Raw genomic sequence first — 19,724 nt, 5'->3', positions numbered from 1 at the left:
TGGCAACAGTGGTGGGTGGTGGTCAGCCTGGTCTGCTCTCCCCTCTGTCTCTGCTCAGCATGCAGTTTGTAAAACCCCATTGGAGGCACATGGTCCAGAAGCCTGTCTCTGTGCATGTAACAGGGACATCCTGGCGCATGAATCATCCAAGTGCAGAAACCTCCCAACCATGCTGGATGTTGGAAATGTGGTTTTCCCCCTGCGTTCACGAAAATAGTCATGCAAATCCAATTCCTCGGTGCTAATGGCCCAGTTTGCCCACAGCCTTGCGATAATCATGTGTGCAAATTAGGTGCCCAGCTGCACTTGCATCTTTGAACCTATAATTTGGGAACCCTTGTCCAGTTTGGGGTTTTCTTTTTCTCCGAGTGGTTTGTTGTGTTTGACGTCTTCATTGACTTCTAACCTGCAGTACCTCCATGTTTCTCTTTTTCACGAATCCTGGAAGAGGCTTTGCTCTAAAAAAAGATTTGACCCTCCAGCAGCAACCTTTTACCCTTGACGTGGTTTTGCCTTTCTTCTAGCAAACCCAGAGGATCAATGGCAGCGGGCGATCAATGAGAAAGGAGAAGTTGCCTGTCCTACGTGTGGTGTTATAACCAGGAAAACCATTGTTGGGCTCAAAAAACACATGGACGTCTGTCAAAAAGTAGGCATTTGCATTGTTCGAGTGTAGCTAATTTATCCTGCTGGGGAAAAAATGGCACATCTCAGAATGAAATTATTGTTAGGCATAATACTAATTACCTAGCTTTTGTGCATTGTAATTGTCTCTAGACCTCAGTGCTCCATTGCCATTAATGGGTTTATCCCCTACTGCATCCCTGCAAGGTAGGGCCAGGCTGTTGTCCCCAGCTGTGTGAGGCAGACTGAGATGTGGGGAAGCTCAGGGAGTTGCCCGTGGTCACACACACAGCCTACGGCAGGACAGCGAATTGAATGTCGGGCTCTCGGATCTTAGGCTGGTGCTCATCCTTCTGCTCATTTATGAGCTAATAATTAATTGATCTTCTCTAACTGACATTGGTGCACGCTGAGACTCAGGCTGGGGAACCCCTGCTGGCTGTCTCCAGAGAGCTGGGCCAGGTGCTTCAAACTGGCTTCTCTGTCTTTATTTCCAGAGGCTAAATTAATAGCTATTTAAGGGCCGTTCTGATCATCGGCCTGACCACCAGCATCACACAGGCCAGAGAGTTTCACCCTGGGCCATTCATATGTTGAGCCCAGCAAACTGTGGCAGTGGTGACACACATCTCTTAGAAAACGCACTGTCTTCATTAAAATTGCATTAAAAAACCCGGTAAACGTGTTCCCTGTACCTCCCATGTACCTCCCTAATCTTACTTTTCTGTGTGAGATATTGCTGCCATCGGAGACCTTCACCACTGGCAGTGGTGCCCTGGGTAATGAATACAAATGGAGGTGCGGATGAGATTATCTCTGTATTAAAATGGGGCCCTTTAAACATCAGTCTCTCCAAAACCAACTTTTTAATCCATTGACAACATAAAATAAATGCCCAATTTTCAAACGGTGTGGGCACGAAGCTGCCCGTGCAGGGTTTGTGCCTAATTTGTGTGCGTAGGATTGCACACGTTGGATAATTGTAACAGTTTTTCCAGGCATATTCCCAATTTGGAAACACAGTTGCAATAATTACACACACAAAGGTGCCCAAATGGTTTTTGAAAAACTGGTCCAATACATTTTTTGCATCAGCTGTTGTCTTAGAGGCGGGACACAGCCCTCAGTGACGGCTGTGCATGCATGTGAATTGATACCCATTGTATGCGTGCCTGCCTGGCCAGACTTTTGAGAGAGTAGATGCGTTCTCAGTAAGCTGAGTGCTTGGACAGCCACCCACTTGACTAGCAGAGAGCTCACAGCTGCCCACAGTGGGCAGCATGTGTTTCTCTTGGTGGTGTACATCTGCAAGTTCCTTGGTGCACATAACAAAATTTATTCCACCCAAGGATGGAAGAAAGATAGAGGGAACCTTGCTGAGCCTGTATATTTAGTAAGCCTGTCAAAGGGCTGTAGGTCAGTAAGGGTACTGGGAAAAGTTGTCTCTTCTCTGCACCAACAGGCGTCAGACAAACAGATTCCACCATCATTAAGCTTCTGGTGGATTATAAATAGATCCACCGTAACAGAGGGTGACCTAGGATCAGTTTCTCATGCTTGGGAAGCTTTAACCACAGCTTTGGCCCCTCAGCCTGGCTCCTGCATTTAAGCAGCAGCATGAGTACTTGGTACTACATTGGCATTGGGGGAAATTCTGGCTCCATGGAAGTCGGTTGCAAAACTCTTGTTGACTTCTGTGGCATCAGGATTTCCCCCATTCTCTTATACGTACAATCTGCTTTTGGAATGACACCCTGGACCAGTGACTATCATGAAGGACCATGAGACCAGCCAGCCTGCTTGAGGTGTGAATCCATGAAAGGGCAATAAACCTCGCCTTTCCACCTGCAACCTTGCGTGCAGGTGCGCAGAGCAGAGAGCTGGGCCTCCTCCTGCTTCCTGGGCTGCAGAGGGGAACCATTCTGGGGGGCTCCCTGCTAGTCCAGAGCTGGGGCTTCCACTGCTTCTGCACAGATTGAATCTGTCCAGTTTGGCTCATGAGATGCAGTGGTGTTGGAGCGATGGGCGAGGGGCTGACAGAGTTGCCAGGCCACTGGCCAATGTGAGGAGGGCCATCTCTGCGGTCCTGGAAGGGACAGGGCCTTGGGTGGAAGGCCCAGGGCTGGGGGTGAGCTTGCACCCCAGCAGCCCTTCAGTGTCACCCGGAATGTGCCACGTGGGGCTCCGTTGGCAGTTTAAAGGGCTCAGGGCTCTGGCTGCAACCACTGGGCACTACGGCATCTGCCCTCTCTGTCCCGCTCGCCACCAGCAGGCTTGGTCCCAGGGTATGTCAGAGACAAGGCGGAGGAGGCCTGGGGCAACATCTTTTATTGCATCAGCTTCTGTGGGTGGACAAGACCAGCTTTGAGCTTACCCAGGGCTCTTCTGCCTGGTTTCCAGTTAAAGTTGCCAGCTTTCCCAATGACCGACCAGACACCACTTGTGGTAATGATGTCCACTCCAGGAGAGTTGGCAACTCGCTTTCCGATGTGAGAAGAACCTTCCCGGATGGAATTATAGACCCGGATCCTACGCTATGGCTGAGGAGTTCAGCTCAGGGGTGCGGGGGGGAGTGAGGGGGTGTGCAAAAGCAGCTTTCTACTCCCCTGATCCTGTGGCCCCAGCTGGTCCATGATGTAGATTTAGCTGGGTCTGACTTGAACAAGTTACCAAGTAGAAGGCCTGTTATGGCAGCCAGAGATCTGCTGGGCACAAGAAACTCCATGTAGCACTAGGCCAGTAGCCTAGAAGGGAGGTGGCTTAGGAGCTGGTGTTTTGCTACTGGGCAATCCCTCTACACTTTGTAAAGCTAGGTGGACCATCAGGCTAGCTCCTGGAAGGATGACCTGCATTGACTTCTTGCTTTGGTGGCTCTCTAGGTTTGTTGTCTCTTGGTTCACTGCGGTTCAAACGTGCCGGTGGGGTCAATAAATCTTGATGGTCACTTGAGTGGAAGTCAGTATGTGCTTGATGGCTTTGCAGACGCAGCTTGTCTGTGAGCCAGTGAGCGGTTGCCATGTGGAGAGCTCATTTCCAATGCATTTGTAAACTGGCCACATGGAATGCAGAGTCTGGGGTCACAGTGCGGGGTCGTCGTCTCGGGAAACGAGTCTGTTGATTACATCTCAGTGACATTTTCAAATAGTGCTTCAGTTCTGGACAGGCAGTAAATGAGTGTGGTGTACCCCATTCCAGGACTCCGGCATCAAGCTGGCTCTATTAGACTGTGCTCTGTCCCTCTAACGAGCTGAACTGAGACCCCGTGTTCAAGTACAGTGTCCATACTTGAGGGGCGGGGGGCGTTGCGAATCCAGGTCTGAAATCAAACCGCTCCAAAGTTCGGGGGCCTGAGTTTTGGATTCCTCTTGTGATACATTGGAGGGAGAGAGGGTCAAGCGGCCAACTCAGTCTGGGTCCCAAGGCTGGGGGTCTGAGCTATGGTTCTGGTTCAGCTCCAATGCTCGTCTGCAGCCTTCAAATGGGCTTCTTGTGGGTCCTACAAGTGCTGCCTGCTGGGTTGAGGCCGAACACCCTCAGTGGGAAATGGAAAACAAAAGGCCAGCCTGTTGACTCCCTTTTCATTTGTTCAGCTGCAGGATGCCTTGAAATGTCAACACTGCAAAAAACAGTTCAAATCCAAAGCAGGGCTCAACTACCACACCATGGCTGAGCACGTCAACAAGGTAAGAGTTCCCCGAGCATGCACTGGGCTCTAGACTTCATTCTGTGTCTCTCACTGCCGGAGGCAAGGGAAGAAGATAAACAAGCAAACAATTCTCTTTTTTTTTCAATGGATCATTTGGTGCGGTTGAAACCAAGGGGCTCGAAATACTGGCTTTCCACCTTCCCCCACACAGCTCCCGACATGTACCTCAATCCAGAGCTGCAGCACATCCTGCTTTCCCTGTCCTGGGCAAAGACTGTCCATCCTCAACCCACAGCCTATAGCCATATGTGCAGTATGGACACCCACTGGACTCAGCAAGTCACAGCATGACCAGAAAAGAGGAAAACTACACAATTGTGGGACACTCAGTGAGCCAAATTTTCCTAGTGCCTAACCTCTGCCCCCAACCCTGGCTTACAAAGCCATGGGAAATGGGTAGTTACTTACAGGAATCACATAATTAAGCGTTTAACCTGCCACAGCACAGGGAACAAAATCTACCCAGTCCATTCCTCTCTGGGGTTGCACATGAACTTAACCATGCACATAAAAGCCGGCAGGTGCAAGTTCTTGGAGGCCATACTTAAAAATCTGGTCCTGTATGTGTCCGGGAGGCCAGGGCAAGGCATAACTATTCTCTTCATAGCCTGAGTTTCTCAGTTCCAACTTGCCAGTTGTGAGTCAGTCCCCTGCGCTCTATTGTAAAAGCAGATTTTTTCACTTATGAGTTGCCTATGGATTTTCAAATTCACCGTTTGCATGCAAACACGTGCTAACTGTATGGGCAAATTAGGCAAGCGGTTTCAAGGGCATTAGTGTGCATTGAAATTATGGAAAATCCAGATCATGATTTTCAACCTGAGAGACTCCTGTAATAGTTCAGAGTAATTCCCAGTGAGGTCAACGTTTGCGACAGCACTCAGGGCACAGAGGACGTGAGCGAATGGCTGACTCTGTCGCTTCTGTTACTTCCTTGTTTCCAGCCTGGTCCTGTGGAAACCACTGGAGTTGGTGAACAGGAAGAGCGGGAAAGGCTGAGGAAAGTGCTAAAGCAGATGGGAAAACTGAAATGCCCCAATGAGGTATCAGAATAATTCCTATTTGTCATTCTGCAGAAGGATGAGAGGAAGAAAGAGCCCAGATACAGAGGCAGACAGAGACTGCAGCACAGCGGCTCTGTGTTGGTGGGCATTCTAAAATTAATTGCCGCAGCTCCGTTCTCCTCTGTGTGCCCTGCAAGAGAGCTCCTGGCAGAATGACTGTGGAACTAGGGAGGTTGAGGAATAATCACAGAAGGGGAATTCCCAACTAGAAACTCGACTCTCTGCCCTGGAAAGCTGAGTTCCCATCAGTCCAGGAACAGAAACATAACACACGTGAGCCAATGTGTCCCATCGTGTCTAATTAATACAGGGGGAACTTTGAGTACTTGCAACCAATGTACTGCTCAGAAGCAAGCTTCTGGGTAAGAATTATTATTCACTGAATTTCTTCAGTGAATAGCTGCGAGTTATGCACACCATGAGCTATTTGCAGATGCATCAGGAACAGGTAAAAGGGCGAAATAATTGGCTGTGAATCGTGTGCCCGACTCTGGCCCTTGGCCCTGCATGCAGCAGTTCTCTGCATCCCGAGACATACCCTTTTTACTCTCTGTCCCACGTGTTTCCGAGAATCCTTGCTACTGGATGCTGAAGTGCTGCAGGTGGTACAAGTCAAGCCCAATCTGGTCTCCTTCCTCTGTTTCTCCTTGTCTAAGCTTGCAGGTCATTTTCGGAGGCTGTTTTGAAATGAAGGTGTCCATTGGGCAGGTCAGAAGCAGGTATAGTTAATTGTGCTCTAAACAAACGGAGAGCTTGGGTTGCTCTGAACCCCAGCGTCAGGGCTGCCTCCCCACTCTGACACTCCAAGTGCAGAAAGTGGGCGGCCTGCAAAAACCTTAAAAATATCTTGCTTCTAGAGGCCATTCTTTAAAAAGCTCCCCAAAGTTACCCTAGGAGGGTAATTGCCACCACCACCAAATGAAAAAGCCCCCCTTTAAGCCTGGGAAGACACAGTTGGCTATCTCCCTGTGGGGTAACCCACAAGCTTCACCCTCTCCCTGGGAGATAGCTTGGAAACAAAGAGCTGTAGTCTGATAGCTGACCCTTTGGTCTAGGCCCATACACAGGTGCTCCTCTAGGACACAAGAATCAAATCATTGCCTTAACATAATCTATTCACAAAACAAAAGATGCAAAAAATACCAAGAAAGTAAATAAGCATGCTTGGTTGCTAGATGTAATTAAAGCAACTAAAGATTATCAGTATTAGAGCACAGAGAATTACTTCCCTGGGATTCAGCTTAGAAGTTACAGAATATGGGGAAAAAAACATCAACTGGCCTGAGAAGTCCCACGCCAAATCCAAAATAAAAATAACCTGATCGCATCCAACTAAACATTTCCTTTCTATTTACATATCTATGTGCTCATTACAAGATGGCCAAAATATTTACTGGATTCATTCAAGTTGCTTAAGATCAATCATTTTTGTCTGTCTGATCTGCCTCAGCCACACAGAAAAAAGATCAAGACCCTCTCTCTCAGCAGGCCACTGTATTTTTCAGAAGAAAATCCTTCTTTTCTTCCACTGGCTTAACTGGCTGCCCCCACAGGGAGTCCTCTTAGGGTTAACCTTTTTCAGGCATTTATTCATGACATCTGGTCTCATAACTATTCCTGGGCAGGTTTGGGGGATGGGACAGGATGGTGTGGGAGGTAGAGCACAGCAGCTGGCAGAGCTGAGATCTGAGGAAAGTAAAGTAGGGCGGATTCTCCAGAAGGTGAGGGGTGTCTGCTCCATTCCTAGGGCAGCTAGAAGAACGCATTTAGGACACAGCATCCTTGTACAAAATGAGGGGTGTGATATGAAACTTTTGTCTCACACTGGTTGGGGAGAAGTTGTGGGTATGGTGCGGCCGTGGGTCACTTCTCCCCTGTGAGTTAAATGGGGAAGTTGAAAGTCCCTGCCACGGAGGTGCAGGACATCCTGGTAGCTGGTGCCTCATGGAAATGGGGGCGTGAACCTTTCAAGGTGAGTGTATGCATGAACAGTGAATGCACCGCCCAACCCTCTCTTGTTCCCATCTCTGTAGGGCTGCACAGCCAACTTCTCCAGCCTGATGGGGTACCAGTACCACCAGAAGCGGTGCGGGAAGCAGCCCTCTGAAGTGGAGAAGCCCACGTTCACCTGCCCACACTGCGGGAAGAAGTACAAATCCAAGGCGGGACATGACTACCACATGCGGTCGGAGCACACGTCTTCGGTGAGGCCAGAGAGCAAGGCCGAGGGTTAAAGCTTGGTCTCTGTTCCCTTTGGGAGCTCATGTGGTCAGAGCAGCCAGGCACATAGTACAGGGGAGGCTGCTCCTGTGAGTGACTGCTGCTCAGTGTGAGTCAGGCTGGTAGAACTGGCCGTTGGAGCTGAAGGTGTAACATCCTTCAGTGCTACTGATGACCAAACTAGGGCAGGAGTTCTCAAACTGTGGGTCGTGACTCCAAGACTTAGACTGGCTCAGTCTGGGCCCAAAATCAAAGTCCAAGCCCCAGCACCTGGGGCCAAAGCCAAAGCTTGAGTGCTACTGCCTGGGTGGCAAGGCTCAAGGTACAGGCTTCCTGTCTGGGGCTGAACCACTTCACCCACCTGTGGTAGAGGCGCTCAGACTTTGCCTCTTTCTACCAGAGCAGTGGGGCTCAGGCAGGTCCAGGCTTTGCCCCCCCTCCACCTTCCTGGGGCTGTGTGGCAATTTTTGTTGTCAGAAGGGGGCCATGGTGCAATGAAATTTGAGAGCTCATGTGCTAAAAGTAGAAATGGGGCCACAGTGCAGCCCAGGCGTGACTGTCCTGGTGGAGACCAGCCAAGCCCCACGCCACCACCAATGTGTCTGTACTGGAAGTGTTTAGCTTGTTGGTTTGATAAGAGCCACTCGAGCTAGGAATGACGTCTCCTGTGAAGATGTATCCCCGGTTTGTGTTTCATAGGTTTTGTTGAACCCTACTGATAGGACATTCACTCGTGGCTGTAACTTGCTCAGACAGAGACATTATTGTGTGCAGGGACGTGCTGAAGGTTAAAAGACCACCTCATGAAAGAAGCTAGACTTCTAGCTCCGTTCTGAAGGAAGCATCACTCCAGTTTTAGCCCAGGTTTGCAGCCACCAGCATCTGACTTTGCCAGCTTGTGGAGGTGGCCTGAGAAAATGCCCCTAGCATTTTGCACGCCCCAAACCTCCCCATGTGTGAGAAAAAAACAAACCACCCTGTAGCACCTTGGAAACTAACACATTTGTTTGCTAGGTGAGGAGCTTTCCTGGGTAAGATCCACTACTCCAGAAGTTTTCAGATCTGAAAATCTGAAGAAGTGGGTCTTACCCATGCAAGCTCAGGACCGAATAAATAAAATTGTGTCTTTAAAGCACTACAGGATGGCTTGTTTTTCGCAAAGTTACAGACTAACCCACCGGTCCCTGTGGGAGTGGTTGTGACCGTTTATTTGCACCATGCAATGCAGTTAGCTTAGTTTGCAAAAGCTGGTGGGCAAGAACATAGGTCCTGAAAGGTTTCAGAGGCAAGATCTGAACTTCTCTGATAAGAAGACCTTCCTTCTCTCTTTCCTCTTGCAGCTGTTAGCCATTCGCTTCCCTAACCTCTTCTATATTTCAGCCTCCCGAAGAGCCAGAGGTGAAGCCAGAGGCCAACCCCGTAGAAGATTTTGAAAGGACTCCTAGTGGCAGAATCCGGCGCACCTCAGCCCAGGTTGCGGTCTTCCACCTGCAGGAGATAGCTGAGGATGAGCTGGCCAAGGACTGGACCAAACGAAGGATGAAGGACGACTTGGTACCTGAGACGAAGCGAGTAAGGACTCCTGATTTTGCCTGTCATGACACTGGGGAGACGCTGGTACACACCTGGGCATGTTGGGGAACTGGCCTGAGAGCTGGGATGGATCATGTCTACCTCATGAAATGATAATGGAGGTGGGCGGGCCTGTGGAGAGCCATCTCTTTACATGGAGGCAGAGTCACCAGGTGCCGTCTTACCCTCCCAGTTCCCATCCGAGGCAGATGTTGCTCCGCCCCTGGATGAGCTGGAGCAGGACTGGAGGAACTGGCGACTTGGGACGTGTCCACCCAGCACATTAGGGGTGAGCCCAAGCCCCTATTCCACCCACCCACAGCTCAGTCTGACTCCGGTCAGCAGGCACCTAGGACACAGGCCCTAGAACTCTGCCATGGGGGTGGGTCAGAGCCTGTCCAAGCCCTGTTGTGCAGTGTGGGCGCAGGCCAAGCACAGACCCCAGCCAGGCAGCCTGTGTCATGCAGTGTGGATGCGTTTGCACAGTGGCAAGGCCCTGGCCCAGCAATGGTTAGCTCAGGTGCAGGGTGGGTGCTTGCACCTGGCTGAGAAGCATTGGGTCCATATCTACTGCAATAAAAGCCTCGCACTGCAGAGTCTCAGCATCTGAGTCAGCTGACATGGGCTACAGGGCTAAAAACAGCACTGTCGATGTTTCTGCTTGGGCCAGAGTCTGGTCTTGGGGGGGCAGGTCTCAGCACTCAGGCTGCAGTGTCGGGGAACAGCTATGCTGTGGGCCCTGAGCCTCAGTGCTGTGGGTTTTCCTTCACAGTCTAGATGTGCCCAAAGCTCTGGGCGTGCTGTGCTGGGGAAACCTCCTCTAAGAAGGACGTGGTGATTGGGGATCAGGACTTGCGGCTCCATCCTCCTCCTTGCTGTGCCACCACAGGGCATGAACATCACAGATACAAACTGCTCCCTGCCGGTGCTCTCCCCAGCCTCTGGGAGAAGCTTCTTTCCCAGAGTCCCAGAAGACTGAATGAACTCCTTGCTTTGCACTGCCTGCAGCCCAAGCAGGGGCCCAGAGCAATTAGACAGACCCATTTCTGACCTACAGCAACACCTCTTGCAGTTTGCTTGTAAAGCCTGGCCGGTCTTCCTGGTCAGCAACCCCCGGCACAGGTGCCAAGAGTGGCACGTGAGCCAATTTTCATGGGCACATGAGGCAAGAGTCAGCCCTGCCCCTCCTCCCCCATGCAGCTGGGAACTTGCTCAAAGCCAGGCTGCTTGCAGATTAACAAAAGACCAGCTAGTGCTACCAACCACCACCTAAACGGTAAAGCTCTGCATGTAATTTATTTATTTCAGCCTCCTGAAGTAAGACTATTAATAGCTTTTAAAAGTATCGCCAGCACTCGGCCCACACACAGAGGTCAAAAAGGTCAGATTTCACCACCTGGCCTCGGAAAGGTTGCTGACCCCTGAGCTAGCCTGAAGCACAGATCCCTCTTGCGGATGACAAGAGTTTGTCTCAGCGCTGCAGGATTCAAAAGTTCATTGGCGTTCCTGGGCTGCTTTGTGGTTCGCCACAGATTTAGAAGTCATGTGCAGCTAAATCAAGCATCTGGTTCCAGGTCCCTGGAGACGCAAACTCCTGAATGTCCCTCCCTGGGAGAGACCTGTTCCTTATCCCACGCCAGGCAGGCAGCTCCTTGAACTGAACTTTAAAGCAAAGAACAGGCGCGAGTCAGTCCTTAGTTTTGATGTTTCTGCCATCTGGGGGTGGCCGGTGCAGCCCGGCTGTCTGCCCTTCTGCCAGCTGCGAGCCTGCTTCCACGGGAAAGAACTAGTATCAGAGAGGGAGCCGTGTTAGTCTGTAGCTTCGAGAACAAGAAGAAGTCTTGTGGTACCTTATCGACCAACAGATATTTTGGAGCCTAAGCTTTGGTGGGCAAAGACCTGCTTCATCAGATGCATCTGATGAAGCAGGTCTTTGCCCACCAAAGCTTAGGCTCCAAAATATCTGTTGGTCTATAAGGTGCCACAAGACTTCTTGTTCAGGAAAGAACTAGGTGAGGCAGGTGTCTGCACACTCTGGGCTTCCCTGCTTTTTTGATGTGCTGGCATATTTTACCAAACACTCTTCAATTCATCCCTGTGCCCAGGCATGTGCACCAGTCCAGCTTGGAGGGCTTAGGTAGGAATTGGATGGCTAGTTTAGGCCTGTGCTCAGGCCCTCCAGTGGGCTGGTGAAGGGGGCACTTGCCCCGGGACCCAGCTATCGAGAGATTCATCTTGCTGTCTCCATTGCTCAGATGTGTTCTGCAAGTAGTTTGCTAGCGGTTGCTTGTCCCGGCCACCCAGCCGAGTTTCCCTTCTCCCCTTGCATTACTTTGCTTTGACTCTCAATGGTAATGATGATCTGGGGACCCAGACCTCAGTGTGCTAGGTGCTGTACAAACCAATATTAAGAACAGGAGTAACTTCCCCTAGAAATAACGTTCCTTTTTATTGAAGACATTTTCATTTTTAAAAGAGTCTATTAATATTTTCCAATGTCTGATTCTTAGGGACATCACCCACAGCCCTCTGTTAAGAAACAAACCTCATTTTTCAGTCAGCCTCAAGGGGGAAGGGGTATTTATTGGGACATTCAAAGCTGTAGTTAGACCTTCCACCTGTGAAATGCTCAGAATAACAAGCTGCCTTGGACATCAGTGGAAAGTGATGGTGTCTAGTGCTACATAGGCAGTGCTCAACAGCTAGGGTGATCAGACCCTTGTCCAGGTTGAACCTCTCTAGTCTGGCACGCTCAGGACCTCACAGATACTGAAGGAGAGAATTTGCTGGACCACAGGAGGTCATATTGTCTAGCACATTACCAACACTTCCACTGCCTACTGGGTTCTGAGAAGATATTTAGGAGGTAAATTACAGCTAAATAACAGCACAGAACACTGAGAACTTGGACTGGTGGCTGGAAAGCAGCTTTACTGGACCACAGGAAACTTGGCCACAGCCATGATAAGGGGTTGTCCGGCTAACCGAAATCATGCCGGATTGTGGATGTGGCCGGCTGAGAGAGTTCTAGATTAGAGAGGTTCAACCTGTACCTCAAGAAATGGGTTTGGTTCTGGATCGAGGCTTTCCCAGCGTTTGAGGAGCAGGAGCCCTGAGGCAGTTTATCACAGAGTCTGGAGGCCAGCTGTGGGATTCAGATCTGTATTTCAGTTCTTAAGATGTTCCATTGGCCTCTCTCCATCACATTCCTGCCAGAATCCTGCTCCATGTTTGGTGGTTTTTTGTTTTGGGCTTGTGGGGAGTGAGTTGTGTTGTATAAACAAGCCCGGAGTGCTTTTACCAGGCTCTGAAATTCCTTCCTGATTTCTCTGAATTTCAGTCCCTGAGTGCTCTGATTTCTAAAGCAAAGGTCATTCCCAGGGACACGCAAAAGGAGAACATCATCTTCTCCCATATTCTTAACCAGAACACTGATGTGAGCCTCTTGTGGGGAAATCGCTTAGAATCAGAGACTGCCAGGGCTGGGAGGGACCCCAGGAGGTCATCTAGTCCAGCCCCCTGCCCAAAGCAGGACCAACCCCAACCAAATCATCCCAGCCAGGACTTCATCAAGCCAGGACTTAAAAATCTCTAGGGATGGAGATTCCACCACCTCTCTCGGTAACACATTCCAGCGCTTCACCTCCCTCCTAGTGAAATAGTTTTTCCTAATACCCAACCTCCACCTCTACCACTGTAACTTCAGACCATTGCTCCTTGTTCTGCCTTCTGTCACCATTGAGAACAGCCTCTTTCCATTCTCTTCAGAGCTCCCTTTCAGGAAGTTGAAGGCTGCTATCAAATTGCCCCTCAGTCTTCTCTTCTGCAGATTAAATAAGCCCAGATCCCTCAGCCTCTCCTCATCGGTTATGTGCTCCAGCCCCTTAATCATTTTCGTTGCCTTCCATTGAACCCGCTCCAATACCTCCACATGCTTTCTGTACCGGGGGGGCCCAGAACCGGGCACAATGCCCCAGGTGTGTCCTCACCAGCACTGAGTAGAGGGGAATAATAACCTCTCTAGATCTGCTGGAAATGCTTCTGCTAAGGCGCCTCAATAGGCCATTAGCCTTCCTGGCTACAAGGGCACACTGGTGACTCATATCCAGCCTCTGAGCCACTACAATCCGCAGGTCCTTTTCTGCTGCGCTGCTAGTTAATCCTTTGCCGAAAAATATGATTAAAGGTCCTTAATCCAGATTCTGGGCCCCTAAGAAAGGTCTGTGATCTCAAGAAGTCTAACTGCACGTTGACATATCCAGGGGTTTGTTACTGTGGGCGAGTCACTCCTTGATTTTTAGGTAGAGTCAATAGCACAAAGATGATTTTTATTTTCCAAGACAGGCTTGTTCCCAACAGGGACTTATTGCCTTGACAACTCATCTTTTCATGAAGTAAATTCAGAATACACCCTGTTCACTGGCAAAATAAACAGCGACGAAAGAGGCAGGATGATCTTTGCCGGGCTGCGGATAAAAGTTTTGCCAACTTTGAAATACGTTCTGAATTGCCTTTTTTTTTTTTTAAAGACTTTTAGAAATATCTTTTTCCCTCCAAACTGGCTCACTGTGTGCCCAGGCCCAGCCTGCACTTAAATTTTGCTGACATGGTTAAGTCAGTCAGGAGAGTGAAGAAATTCCTCCAGTCACTTGACAGAGCTGAGCTGGCAAAAGCCCTAGTGTAGCGCAAACACATTCGTACCAGCAAAAAGGTCCTTTCTCTCTTGTAGCTTATTTTGTTTGGAGCTGTGGTCTGAGCTGTACTGGGGATAAGCTGTGTCTCCGCTGGAAGAAGGCTGCAGAAGAGCCACACCAGGAAATCCACCAAGGTTCCACTTTCAAGGGTCATAAGCAGTCTCCCCTGTATAGTAAATCCCCAAAATACATGGCTTCAAGTTGCACGTAACTCACTTTAACTCAAGTTAAGCACAGCTTGAAGCTGCTCTGTGGCTGTATGCCTGTCTAGCTGCTCGCAGAGCCCTTTTTCCCTGCTAAGAGCCCCTTCTCCTGCCTGTCCCCAGCTGACAGCTGCACAATTGGGGGAAGGCAGGGAAAAGCAGCCAGGAAACTGACCAACCCTGGTGGGCTGTTCAGTTTCCTGGGTCCCAGAAGTGATGGGGAGCTGGGAACCAAGAGGCAACGTGTTTCCCAGCTCCCTACCCCATTTTGAATGAAAATTTGAGTTACGTGCGGATTGCAGGAAGGCAAGGCTTGGCTTAGGATTCAGTGAATAAGCCCGGTGCACTCCTGGGACTGGAGGTTCAAATCCTAGGTGATGTCACATGTGCAATGAGTTGATTGGTCTTCTGCCTCTTGTGAGCATCTGTGCCTACCACTGCCCCATTGGCTGTCTCTTTGGAGCACCCCAGGGGTGATGTTCTTGCACTGGTCGAGTCTGAAATGCACGAGCAAAGCTGCTAGCGTAAAAGAGGAAATGCCTCACGCTCCCTCTGTGCATCCACAAGGCAGCAGCCAAGTTCCAGTTCCGGCCTTTGACTGTGTGAAGAATGATGACCAGTTTAGACCTGAGCTCACACTGTGAAATCTGGGCTGGTTTAGATAAAGCCATTTGCCTTGGTCTTTCGTAAAGCAAGGAGGCAAAATTCAAATCAGGGGTTGGATTTTCCTGTAGCCAGGAATGAGTTTCAGATGCAGGATGCTGGTGCCAGCCCACCCACAAAAAACAGCGGTTCTGTGCCCTGCATATAAGCCTATGAAGGATCTAGGCTGAGACTCTCAAACTCATTACACTTGTGACTCAAACTAGCTTTGTACCTACATCTCCAAAGGTGAACTAACTGGTAACTGTGCCTCCTCTTCCTGTCAGAGTTTTTTCTCTTCCCAGAGTCAGTATGTGCTCCGAGTGTGTATCTTACGCTAAGAACCTCTGTGAGTCATACAGCCTGCTTGATTTGCAGCGTGCTGGCTCTGGCTCAGGCAGTGAGTTTGGTTTTGATTTGTTGTGGTGTAGTGTAGGGGAGGGAGCTGTCTAGAGAGAGAAGACTGGAATATGAAAGCTAATTAAATACAACTGTCAATCAAAAAGCTTTCCCTCCCCACTCCAGCAAACATTTCCACCCCCGCCATCCTCCTGAAATGAGAGTGGGTTTTTGCCAAATACAGCTGTAGCTGTTTAATGATTTGGCCCTGAAGATTTTTACTCCCGAGCTGCTTGAGAAAATAAATGAAAAATAAATAAATAAATGAAATATTCCATTCCTGAGGCTGCTGCTTAACAGAAACATAAAGGTGGTTCTGACATTTGGAACAGTGGTGCTCTGGGGAAACATGGGTTTTGTGTGTTACTGTGGCACTGAATTCTCTCTGGAGCTGGGAAGCAGGAGCAATAAATGTCAGAATCTCAGAGCCCCGGGAGGCTGCGGCGCTAGGCAGTTGCTGGCTCCAGAGCTGGTTACTTTGAGGGTTCGTTTGTGAGGTTGATTGAGTTATTGAAAGTTTTAATTAGAGGGGATGGGAGCTTTGCTGTCCAGCTGCAGGCACCAATGGGGGGAGAGGGTTTCGAGGGCAGCAGGCTTCCCCAGACAGCTCCAAGCAGGAATTCCCAGCTCCATCTGTCCTCCAGTTGTGGCTTTTTCAGCAGCACCACCTTTCCCTCGGTTGCCTTTAAATGGTCTGTTCCGAGCTGTGGCTCTTTCATTTTTCAGCTAGCTTGGATTATTGGCAAGGAAAGGCTGGCATGTGAGGACAGACCTCATGGGGGATTAGAGTTATCAGAATGTAATGGCACAGGACATCCCCTTTCTCAGCGAGTTCCAGGTTCCAGAGCCACCCATCGCTTGTGGAAGAAAGCAGGAAGGCACATTGAGCATATTCTGAACATTCAGAGGACGGGGAAGAAACATAGACTGTCAGCTCCCAGTGTGATCCTGATTTCCTTTGGGGAACATTTGCAAACGCAGGTTATTTATGCATGAACACTTGTGTCCACCGATACACAAATACAAAATGCATCCCGTTAAACTTTCAGAAAACCACAGTTTCCACACATGCACAAATGGAAACACAACAGCACTTGCAGCAAGCCAGGTACAGCATGGAAATGCGTGCAGTTGTCGCAGCAGTGTGCAAAGAACACATACACTTGTGTGTACCTTCCCCTGGACACGTAAACTAAAATATGCAAGAGTAAAGCTCAGACGCCACCCAGGAACGCAAGGGTGTGCGCGGGGCTCTGCACACAGGAGTGGAGCCCATGGTGAGGCCCATTTGAAGGTAAGCCCCAAAGCTGCTCACAAAACTGTAATTAAAATCACTTGGACTGAGAGGCTAAGCCAAAAAAGAGAGCAGTCAGAGACACAGAGCCTTTCGTTGCTTGCTGGAACAGTCCTGGTTGTCAGTGGATGGACGCCACACGGGCTGTTGAAAGTTAGACATCACACCCTCTGCCAGCAACAGAGCATTGTTAGCTCATTGGTTAGGAAGTGCAGCGGTGCTGGAGCACAAGACAGTGGAAGTGATGGACCCAGGACAGTCCCCACTGAACCCAATGGAAGATCAGGCTCCAGGGCACCTAAGTTTCTATCTCTGGAAAACAGCTGCTTCAGACAGCATTGGTCAGCACCGCCTGCGGCACAGGCAGTTTCTTCCACGCTATCCTGTCATACACCTTAACCAGCCTCACTCTCATTCCCACACCCTGGCCACTCCCAAGCAGAGCCTGACTCCCCTGTTTGAGTTGGTTCAGGATGTTGCTGTGGATGAGGTGTCTGTTAAAGATGTGGCTGAAACCTCCACCTTCATTTTTCAGGCCCCGGTTACCTCTTAAGGGGGTCAAACCCATTTGTGGGCGCAGAGGGCTAGGGTGTGCGGCTTTACTAATAACCATTCCTTGTTTGGCAGCTAAATTACACCCGGCCAGGGCTTCCGAAGTTAAACCCGAAGCTGTTGGAAGACTGGAAGAATGAAGTGAAGGAGAAAGGATACATCAACTGCCCCAACGACGTAAGGCTGGTCTCTGTACATCTCACGGCCCTGGTTTGCTCTTGTGTTTGTTCGGTCCATATTTAGGCAAAGCTCCCAGGGGTGTGAATTTAATGTGGCCTGAGTTAAGACTTCGGGGTTTAGCCCATTGATATTTTTTTCCTAGTTTTCCTTTTAGTTGCCCCGATGACTACTTCCGGGACGTCCAATCACTGTGCCTCATTTTAATACCGCTGGACGTCAGGGCCAGCAAGAGGCTAGCGCGTGGAACTGGGCTCATGGCTCCAAGGAGCAGAGTCTGCTTGTTGAGCTATCGCAGTGGTTCAGAGGGACCTTCTTAAGGATTTGGGTTGTGGGAGCTGTTTTTTGAAGCCCTGGGGGGATTTGTCTCAATAAAGACTGCAGGCTTTGACCCAGAAAGTCTCTTTCCCTACCGCAGCCGCGTTTCCCTAGACTGTCTCATTAAAGGAAGTCAGTGCCTGATGTTTAAATCGGTTAGTTCAATGTGACTAATACAGGTTGAACCTCTCTCATCCGGCACTCTCACGTCTGGTAAACTCTGTAATCCAGCACAATTTCAGTTAGCCGGGCAACTGCTTCTCATGGACATAGCCAAGTTTCCTGTGGTCCGATTCAGTTTGTTTCCAGCCACCAGTCCTGTGTCTCAGTGTTCTGTGCTGTTAATTAGCTGTAATTTACCCCCAAATTGCTTCTAAGAGCTCAGGAAGCTGTGGAAGTGTTGGTAACATGTTAGACAATATTGTCCTCCAGTGTTCCAGCAAATTTTCTCATCCGGCACTGGTCAGATCCCAAGGGTGCTGAAAGAGAGAAGTTCAGTCTGTAGTGACTGATTGTCCAGCCAGATAACTGAGTATGCAAATAGCAAAGCAACCCAATTGTGCGTTGACAGCCGCAGTCATTTGCCCCCTAATTTTGGGCACGTGCTTGTGCATCTAACCTCTTTTGCAACTCAGGCTTTGCCTGACTTTCTTCTGGATGTGAATTGCACCCATGTTGCTGAGCCATTGATTTATAACCCGGAACAAAGCCTTGCTAATGGGAATTTTAAAACCAGGATGTTAGCAGGGTGAGACATGTTCTCTAATTAGTGTCATATACGCGCACTTGGAAAAGACGTTGCTCAGAAACTGATTATGCTGCTGCCTGGGTAATTAGCCTTTCTGCCTGGAGCGTCAGCTGCTGCTAGAAGAACTCTGGGAGCTCAGCAGGGCCTCCCAACCCCTAGAAAACGTACATTTTCACAGAGACATTTTTCAGCCCTGACGGAAGGGAACTTGGCCACAGGACTCCCATTAGCATTAATAGGGAACGTGTGGCTTGATCCCTATGTAGCACACAGAAAATTAACCTCGCGCTGATTATCCAGGGCTGCCAGTCAGAGGCAGGGTGGGCTACAGCCCATGAAGTATAGAATGAGGAGAAGCAAGGAGAGTTAGTTGCTACCTTCTCAGGCTCTTTTCTCTCCGCAGGGCTGTGAAGCCATCTACTCCAGCGTTTCCGGCCTGAAAGCCCACCTGGCTAACTGCAGCAAGGTGAGCTGGTCTGAAAACGGGTCTAGGATTCCCGCTGTTCTGCCCCCATTTCTGTTTAAAGCAGGGAGGGTCTTTCCTCTCCTTCTCCCCCCACCAGACCCACTGACAGGGGAAGGCAAAGGAGGCAGCTGGCCCAGGTCCTGGCCATTCAGAAGGGCCCAGGGCTCCCCACTGCTTCTGCTGCTGTGGCAACAGTGGCGGCAGGAGCTCCAGGCCCTTTAAATTGCCGATGGAGCCCCAGGCATTGCACTCTGGGTGGCGCTGCATGGCTGGTCGGGGAGGCTGTCGTCCCATCCCCTGCCCCTTCTGCCTGAGGTCCCACCGCTTCCAGGGTGCGGAGCTGCCTCCCCACTTCCCCTTGGGCCCGTTGGCTCCCCCGCCTCCCCATGCCCCACACGTTGGCTTTAACACAGCCCCAGGGGCCTGCTGTCGGGGTGAAGACAGGCGTGCGCACCTCTTGCTGACTGAGATCAGAGATCTAGGTGGAGCCAGCCGGGAGAAGCCCATCCTGGGCCAGGCACTCCCTGACCCTCAGAGGAGCCCACTGGGGCGCAGGCGCAGAGTCCCATTCGTCACTGCCAATTCCTGCATTGTCACCTGGGAGCTGGACTGAGAGCACCAGCGCCGTTCACACAGACCACCTCGTGACACGAGCACTTGCAGTCGCTCCCTGCTGCCGCCTCCACATTGGAACAGGAAATACAAAGCTCCACGTCTCACTTACCCAGTCCCCCGAACTGCATCCAGGGCCCAGCGATAGCAGCAGTCCATTCAGGATTCCGTTCCAGCAGAGAGAAACACCTGGCCCATGAGCCGACCCAGCGGCTGTCCAGCAAGGGGCTTAAATGCCTCTAGCATCCTTGCTTAGGTTCCTCCTTAAACCAAGTGAGCCTCAGCCTCCTTGCCTCGCAGGATTCTAATGCGGTGCAGTGAATACACCTGAACCCAGAGTCCTGTGCTAAAGAGAAAGTTGCTAAGGGAAGTGGACACCTAACTCCACTTCGGAAGTCCCAGCCAATGTACATATAAGAAACATAAGAATGGC

General features: G+C 50.2%; 1 protein-coding gene across 8 annotated transcripts in view; it reads left to right on the top strand.

Moving 5' to 3' along the window:
- The window catches only part of ZNF512B (zinc finger protein 512B), a 102,543-nt gene that overhangs the window by 51,368 nt on the left and 31,451 nt on the right, over positions 1–19,724 (top strand). For 6 of the 8 annotated variants that reach the window (XR_012647859.1, XR_012647861.1, XR_012647860.1 and 3 more), the window contains 7 exons: positions 525–649; positions 4,215–4,307; positions 5,275–5,373; positions 7,428–7,598; positions 8,995–9,186; positions 17,046–17,147; positions 18,617–18,679. Coding sequence is in view for 5 of the 8 variants with exons in the window: in XM_075011652.1 (XP_074867753.1) it covers positions 525–649; positions 4,215–4,307; positions 5,275–5,373; positions 7,428–7,598; positions 8,995–9,186; positions 17,046–17,147; positions 18,617–18,679 (845 nt within the window). In the remaining 3 variants the exon portion in view is untranslated. The remainder of the gene's footprint in view (positions 1–524; positions 650–4,214; positions 4,308–5,274; positions 5,374–7,427; positions 7,599–8,994; positions 9,187–17,045; positions 17,148–18,616; positions 18,680–19,724) is intronic. The other 2 variants (XM_075011651.1, XM_075011650.1) reach the window with 1 other exon arrangement.

Source organism: Carettochelys insculpta, chromosome 17, assembly GCF_033958435.1.
Source record: "Carettochelys insculpta isolate YL-2023 chromosome 17, ASM3395843v1, whole genome shotgun sequence".
Classification (NCBI taxonomy): Eukaryota; Metazoa; Chordata; order Testudines; family Carettochelyidae; genus Carettochelys; species Carettochelys insculpta.
Note: the sequence above shows the minus strand (reverse complement) of the source record. Positions and strands in the feature narration are given on the sequence as shown.